Genomic DNA, 8,738 nt, shown 5'->3' with positions numbered 1-8,738 from the left:
GAAATAAAAAAAAAAGAAATAAAAAAAAAAGAAATAAAAAAAAAAGAAATATAAAAAAAAGAAATATAAAAAAAAGAAATATAAAAAAAAGAAATAAAAAAAAAAAGAATTGAAAAAAATGAAATAAAAAAAGAAATGAAAAAAAAGAAATGAAAAAAAAGAAATGAAAAAAAAGAAATAAAAAAAAGAAATAAAAAAAAGAAATAAAAAAAAAGAAATAAAAAAAAAGAAATAAAAAAAAAAGAAATAAAAAAAAAGAAATAAAAAAAAAGAAATAAAAAAAAAAGAAATAAAAAAAAAAGAAATAAAAAAAAAGAAATAAAAAAAAAAGAAATATAAAAAAAAGAAATGAAAAAAAAGAAATAAAAAAAAGAAATAAAAAAAAGAAATAAAAAAAAGAAATGAAAAAAAAGAAATGAAAAAAAAGAAATAAAAAAAAAGAAATAAAAAAAAAGAAATAAAAAAAAAGAAATAAAAAAAAAGAAATAAAAAAAAAGAAATAAAAAAGAAAAAAGAAGTGTCATAAAATTAGACTGGTCAAACAGGCAAAGCAATCATTGACATGGCGTGATATAGATCGGCACGTCACAGAATAATTTGCTGGATGCGATTTTGGGGGAAGATTGATACGGGTTAGCGGAGAATCCGATTCAGGGGTCAGAGAGAGATTGGAAAAAATGTGATTTCACGAGAATATGGATCAGCAGATTTCTCATGAAGGCGACGAAATAGAAATAAATGGCGGCTAAAACTATAGTAAACTAGAGACCCTCACTCTAAGGAGGAAAAACTGATGCAACTTTGACCATGGAAACCCATTGTAACTGAATAAAACTCATTTGTCAGAAAGAAATGATACTTGGATCTGTTACTTTGCATGGAGAGAGCTTTTGTTCCAGATGTGATGAATGGTGGTACACAAACCACTCAAAATAGTCGATGTGCCATAATTTTGAACACTGACACAATGCAACAACCAGACTACTGATATAACGCAAAATAGTTATGAAAAGTCGAGGAGAATGGAAAGAGAGAGAAAGGAGAGCTCAAGAGTGTTGAGTACTGGGACGTTGGTTGGTTGATTGTTTTACGGCATATCAACCCTTTTCAGGTTATTTAATGCCAAATCTGGTGATTTTGAAGAAAGATTTTTTTAATATAGTATATTTGTTTTTTAAGTCATATTCTATTTAACCCATAGTTGGGACCCTAACAGGTGCTACCACTCCGGGTCAGAGTGGACCTGGGAGCAATGGCAATTAAAGGGTGGCTCCACACTCCCTAAGGTCTGCAAGCTGGGGCCCTCACCATCAGATATAGTTTAAGGTCATATCCAGGACCACTGGGACGTTGGCGAAGTTTATTGCTACCCAAACCTCAGAAGACCAATAATTGTTATCAGTGAGAAATCAATAGTAAGCAGCTGTTCCGATAATGCAAAGAGGTGGAGTGCACTAGAAAGCTGGAGAGACTTGTTATTCAGACTTATAAAAAGGATTTATGTGATTTTTGGAAGTAAACATGCAATTGAAAAGTTTGCATTTAAAAAAAAAATATTTTTGTGTTTTCATATTTACGCGAGTAAAAAAAAATTTAAAAAAAAAATGCATATACAATCTCTATAAATAAAAATGAAAAACATGTTTGTTCGCAACCAATAATCTAAAAAAAAAAAAAAAAAAAAAAACTACTGAACCGATTGCCTCAACATTTTATGATAGCGTTTTTATCTAATTCACGTGTTATATATTTAAGATTAAAAAATATATTAAGAACTTTTTCAAAATCGTTTTTTCGTGACAAAAGGCGATCGTTTTGAATGCGACATTTTCTTTTTGTCATTTTTTAATAAGCGATTGCTTTACTATTTCGCTTTACATTAATATGTAATTTTTTTTATATATTTATTATAAAATAATAAATAAAATATTTTTATATATTTACTATCAAATAATAAAATATTTTATTTGGCAGAAATTAAATAGAACTACTTTTTTGTCAAACAGTCAACAAATAGACCTTAAAATTCATAATATAGTTTGTAGGTCATATGCTATCAATAAAAATATATGCTAAATAGACCGGATTGGAACGAATATCCTTTTCTACTGATATGTAATGTCTCATGGTGCATGCTCTGCTATGCACAACTGGCCTAACGACAAACATTTGGAACACAGCACACATGTGCACTTTTCAGCCATTTCTGTCCGGGTCTATTTGCTGCACAGATATCAACAAGACATTTCTTGGTTCATCTCACTACGATTTAGATGAAAGACGAGGCTAAAGATCCGAGAGCAAAAGGCCTGGACGCAATTACATTTGCATGACAGCCAAACCAGCCAGTTTTATATTCTTATGTTACTAATTCTAGCATTCCTATTAAAAAAAAAAAAAAAAAAAAAAAAAAAAAAAGGAAAAGTCGTACATAGAATGTACTCATGACAGACAGAATAAATTGTATTCCAAAAGTCACAGATTAATCAAGTTTTATTTTTATAAAGAAAATCATTTTCCAGTGAATCAGTTTTTCCAATGTCTGCATGTTAAGAATGGCTTTCTAAAATCCTGCAAGTCTGAATTATTTGAAGTTTTCTTCCTTGTTTTTAAAATGCCATTATGATATCGTAACTGCAACAGTGCACATGAGCACGTAGGAAAGCAGCAGCAGCAAAGGATGGCTGGCTTATAAAGAGATTAGCAGCAGCAGTAGTCGAAAAACTGCATATGTAAATCATATATAGTGTGTGTGTGTGTGTGTGTGAAAAAACAAAAAAAGGAAGAAAAGGACAGCACATGTTTGGGAGAGAAGCAACGTGCGACATCGAAGAAAATGGATGAATAAAGTTGAGGGCAAGAATGGGCTAGCTGTGACCAGCATGCAATCAAAGGAAGGAGAAACGTGCAATGCTACATGCTAGCAGCGAGAGACTTTAGTGTTGAGACGATACAGAAATGTGTAATAAGTTTTGTTAAGAAAAAATGCAGACTGATTTTTATTTGCTTTTTTATCCATTTGCAACATAACGCCTACATTACAACTGTTTGCTTAGCCACAACTTTTTTACTTTAGAAAAATAAAACTACTTGATAAATTTACACAAGTTTTGCCGCATGAGATTCTCTTTCAGTCACAAGTCTGTATATTATACAGGTTTTTCTTTTTTTAAGATAAAGGAAATTCTAGACAAGTCTCACTAATATATATTATTGAGATGTTTGTCTAACTGGAATTCTGTAACCATTTTTGGGGGTACTTGTCCAGAATCCACCCATATTAAACAAAAAAAAAAAAAAAAAAAAAAAGTTTAAATTTTAAAAATAAAATCATTTTTAAACAATTAATGGGAATTTGTAGGTATTACAACAAAAATCTCAAGTTTAAATTATGGAGAGTTATCTCCCTTTGGTTTATGACGTTATTAAAATAATAGGCAAGACAGTCTCTTCAGTTACTCAATATGAAATTTTCTTTAAAATAAAACGACTTAATTTACATGATTTTTGTTTTATTAATGGTATGTACATCATACAGATTTTTTGCCTTTCATTGTTTAATATAGAGAGAACTCAGCATTCCAGCATATTTCGAGACATTTCATTGTTGAATTATTCCCGTTTTCTAGATGGTGATAGATGATTTGGCATCCCCGACAAAATATCTTACACCAGATATTTTAACTGAATAAATTTATCACATTAGACAAATCATTATTATTATTAGTAGTAGTAGTAGTAGTAGTAGTAATGTTTGCATTATTGTACCTATTTACTATGCCTCCCCACGGGACAGAGTTAGACACCAGGGTTGTTTTTTAACGTGGAGAAAAGGTACAAAAATAAAAATTGTCTCAGTCGTGAAGGATTTCTCCTCCACCGAAAGAGAACAAGAAAATGAAGTGCAGCATCTGAAGAACAGTGATATTTTTCTGTAAAAACAATATTTAATTTTAAGAAATATGTTAACAGTCACAAGAAATAAATATTACACATAAAAGAATTGTTTACATTGTTCTACTTATTTTCATAAAATATTAATAATAAATAAATAAAAAATATAATATTACAATATTAATATAATAGATTAATGTTAGAGGTTTTGTCGGTGACGCCAAATCATCAATCACCATCAAGTCACCGGGAAGTAATGCAATGTCGAAATACCGAGAATTCTGGACAAGGTCCCGTTAGATTTTTATTTTAATCAAACAAAATTTTTTTTTTTTTTTTTTTTTTTTTCCAAGAGTATTTCGTTTATTATTTTTTAAAAAGCATTTTCAGAAAAAAATAGTACCAACTCAACAAGGTTATTTGGGTTAGTCGAAAACTGAAATATTAAATTTCAAGTACAATCAGTAGTATCTACTTAATTGTCATGTCACAGTAATGAACATATCCAAAAATTATGAAAAACGATAGGGTAGAAAATTAAATATGAATGAAAATAGTTCTCAACGACAATTAGCAAAAATTGAGTTTTGCAACAAAAGAAACTGGAGAGTTTGACTTGTAACAAAAGAGAAGTAAATATTTTCTGAAAACTAAAAAACTTAGGTCAATTTAGCAAAACTCAACTTTTGCTACTTGTTTTCAAAAACTGTTTCATTAATAACTAGTGGAGGTGCCCGGCATTGCCTGGGGTGTTTGGAAGTGTGTAAAAAGTGATAGTAAGCAGGCAGGTTCGAACCCATGTCGCGAAGGCGGAAAACCCAAGATTTTACCACTGCACTACGACAACAAAGGAAGTGAAAAGCGTTTAAACTTAACAACGTTAATGAAAAACTGTTGATTCACTGATAATCAGGTTAGGAGTCGGCAGAGAAATGAAATGAATCTTGTGATATTTATTTTCTTCACCATGAGGTCATGCCCAGCTCCCAGGTGTCCAAATAGCAATTGTCTGATATGAGGGGTTTTCCACATAGTGATCAAAGCTAATTGCTTTCTGGACGTCCCCTGCACGAAGCCAGAAAACTGGCTTGGCGTTCGTTAGTTTTGCTTTTTTTTTATACTAAAAAGCCAAGCACACAGGCAAGACGACAGAATAGCAGGAATTTTTAGCGTGTAAAAGTCGCTCAAATAAAAGATAGACACGACCACCTTTCGTAAATTGGAGATATTATAATCTAGATAGTATATAAAAAGTTTAAAAATTAGAGCCTCCCCATCCCCCCGAAAAAAAGGCGTTGTCAAATATCCAAAAAAACAAACAAAAAAAAAAAAACGCACACACAGACAAACACAGTTTGGCTTTTATATTATTGATTAATTGTCTACTTATCGTTTTTCATAATTTTTGGATATGTTCATTACTGTGACATAACAATTCAGTGAATAGCATTGGTTTTACTTAAAATTCAATATTTTAATTTTCAAATTTTGCTACAATAATAAAAAACTGAATTTTGTACACAAACACCACAGCCTTGAAATATCCATAAATATATTAAACTAGATGAGCCACCATTTCTATCGAAACTTATGTCTCCCTCCCCCCTCATATTTTTATTGATTCCTCAAAGAATGGGTCAGCAAGCATTAAGGTAAATAACATCTTAGGTGGGGGGGGGGGATCAGTTTGAGTTATAGGCTGGTGAACAGACTCCTGATAAAATCAGCACCATTTTAGGAACAAATGAACATTTTTTTTTATTTATTTTTTTTTTTAATATTATTCATCCAGAGAAACACTGAGAAATTATCAACTTTTTGAGTGTTTGCTTAGTCATTTTCAAGTTTTAGCTGGATAGACAAACACACATACAACTGCCATTTATATATGTTGTAATTTTACTACAGTAAAAGCATCAGTATAAGAAAATTTAAAAATCAGAAATTACATAACACTATGCAGGATTTTTTTTTTTAAAACATGTAAATTCAAATTTTTCAGCTGAATCATCTTGAAGGTTTATTAAGTTTAATTTATTTGGAAAAAAAAAATCCTGCATCATGTCATCCGATTTCTAATTGATTCTCAAATTTTTGCATTATAACTACGCTTCTACTGTAGTAAAATTATGTTCAATATTAATAGATGCCAGTGCATCTAATTATGGCTATTTTGGAAAAAAAAGAAATGGTTTCTTTAAAAACACTGGAAGAAATCAGCCATATTCGGTAGGATGGAGAAATTTTAATGAAAATTTTTTTTTAATTTTCTGTATATCACCTAGAAGGCTTATTTAACTGAAAGTTTGAATTTAAATGTTTCATTTATTTGGGTGGGGAAAAAAAAATTAAAAACTGATGTTTTATCTGATTTCTAGTTGATTTTTAAATTTTATTCATAAATATTTTATTTTTATTATTTTATCAAACATTTGATAAAAAAAAAAAAAAAATTAAATTTATGAGTTTAAAAAAAAAATTAAAAAAAAAAAAATTAAAAAAAAAAAAAATTAAAAAAAAAAAAAATTAAAAAAAAAAAAAATTAAAAAAAAAAAAATTAAAAAAAAAAAAATTAAAAAAAAAAAAACGAATATAGATGCAAGTTAAAAAAAATATAAACTTGTGTACACAATGCTCCAATTGCAAAATCTTCATAAAAACCAACCTGGTACAAGTGTGATCGATGAGTAGAGAGATGGCGTCGAGATTCTTGTCGAGTTTCGTATTGTGGTATGGACATTGGTCTGTTTGGAGTTCAACTGCTTGGCTAAGCAATGTCTGTAATCGTCGAGGAGGTAACATCACAGACGGCGGAAGAAAAGCTGCAATGTATGATAAGAATAAAACACTTTATGATATTCAACATTTTGTGAAGAGAAAATTAAAAGGTCGATCAGTTTGTTTTTTTCTTTCTCAATTTGATGGCTGACGGAACAAGATCATGTTACTCCTATAGATAAAATAAAAGGTTCCGTTTTAAATTTTGCATAGATCCCTTAGACATACTTTGAGAAAGTTGGGGAGTATAATGACCAAAAATGTTGCAAGAGTAACATACAAGATGAGTAGTCTGAAGAATCTGAATACAAATTCCTGTGAAATATTCCATAACTGTCGCACTATATCTTACCGCCGCAGTTGTGGTGATTGTTAACACCCCCTTCAGCATGGCCAGGTGGTAATTTGGCCGTAAGCAGAGGGATACACAGAAAAATGCAATCCCATAATTCCCCTTTTCTCGATCTTTTTTCGTCTGGACAGCATGTGGTAAGATATATTTTTGTCTCTCTGTAAATAGGGGGGGGCATCCCTCTCCCTCAGCATTAGTCAAGGTTAGTTTTAAAGAAGTAATGGTGAAAATAAATTGTATTTTCTGTAAATTGTATGTTAAAATTGTAACTGGAATAGGGCCGATCACCTCCCTAGATGAGTTCATAATTAAAGGATACTCTAACTTAACATCTAAATCTGACCCCCAAGATCGCCATGAGCATGGAATATGTACCTACATTAAAGATGGCTTCCCGCATGGCAGGGATATCTCCAGAGAAGACCCTAATTTACCTTATATGTGCTTCCGGGTTGCACTTGCTTACACCACCGCATTTATATTTGCCCTCTATCACCCCCACAACAGCGGAGTTACTATCTTTAAGAGTATATATCAGAGAAAATTGACTACATCCTGTCTGCTCATCCCACAGCTAACATTCACATTTGCGGTGACTTCAATGTCCATAATGTGGAATGGCTGACCCACTCAAACAAGATTCAAATAAGACTGATGATGAGGGGGAGATGACCTCACTCAGATTGTTCACGAGCCCACCCGTGTGCCTGATACTACCAGTCAGTACGAACCGTCTAAACCTTTTTCTCTTCAGTTTCCCTGAGCTAAACTCATGTGCCGTTCTATCTCCTCTAGGATCCTCCGACCACTCCGTTGTATCAGTTAAGATAAAAATGAAATATAAGTCTACAGACGTACCTCTCCATCGTACTACATATCAATACTCTTATGCTGACTGGGATAGCTTCCGTACATTCATATCTGATCTACCTCTCCATTCCATGTTTAAAAAGGATGTTTCCTCTATAGTATCAGACCTGACCGAATGGTTAGTTGTAGGCATAGACCAATTCATACCATCCAAAAAATTCCAACAAAAACCTAACAGCCAGCCATGGTTCTCCCCTGAATGTGCTGCTGCCATCGCGCACAGAAATCACTTTTTCCATAGCTACCAACGTAATAGATGCACTGAGACTAAAGCTGCTTTCAGGACTGCCAGCAACCACTGTAAAAGAGTAATAAAAAATGCAAGAGAGCTATCTGCTCAATCCGTTAAAGCCAAAGTAGCTGAGCAGCGGCTTGGTTCCCACCAGTTTTGGCAAATAGCAAATAGGATCCTGAACAGAAGCGTGCGTTCTATCCCAACCATTATCAATGGACCAGAGGTCATCTCGTCAGCATCCAACAAGGCCAAACTATTTGTCAAGAACTTTGCAGCAAATTCTACCCTATGCGAGGAGGGCCATCAACTCCCTGTATTTCCTCCTATAACACACAACACGCTAGGTAACATACAAATATCTGTACATGAGGTCGCCAAGCTAATCAAGAACCTTGATTCCAGTAAAGCAACTGGCCCTGACGGCATTCCAATTATAGTGTTAAAAAAGCTTCGACCAGAACTTGCCCCCATACTTACCAAACTGTTTAAGCGTTCCCTTAAGGAGAAGTGCTTTCCAACACCCTGGAAAACCTCATCAGTATGCCCTGTATTTAAGAATTCAGGTGAAAAGTCATCTCCCTCTCAGTATAGACCAATAAGTCTCCTGTG

General features: G+C 32.3%; 1 protein-coding gene across 7 annotated transcripts in view; it reads right to left on the bottom strand.

Moving 5' to 3' along the window:
* Nucleotides 1-8,738, bottom strand: part of LOC145260656 (WD repeat-containing protein 26-like) — a 250,775-nt gene that overhangs the window by 176,535 nt on the left and 65,502 nt on the right. For all 7 annotated transcript variants that reach the window (XR_013864346.1, XM_080119000.1, XM_080118999.1 and 4 more), the window contains exon 6: nt 6,560-6,716. Coding sequence is in view for 6 of the 7 variants with exons in the window: in XM_080119000.1 (XP_079975126.1) it covers nt 6,560-6,716 (157 nt within the window). In the remaining variant the exon portion in view is untranslated. The remainder of the gene's footprint in view (nt 1-6,559; nt 6,717-8,738) is intronic.

The sequence above is a fragment of the Euprymna scolopes genome, chromosome 36 (genome assembly GCF_053919585.1).
Source record: "Euprymna scolopes isolate OS-2025 chromosome 36, ASM5391958v1, whole genome shotgun sequence".
Taxonomy (NCBI): domain Eukaryota; kingdom Metazoa; phylum Mollusca; class Cephalopoda; order Sepiida; family Sepiolidae; genus Euprymna; species Euprymna scolopes.
The sequence above is the reverse complement of the archived record's forward strand: the minus strand, read 5'-3'. Positions and strand labels throughout refer to the sequence as shown.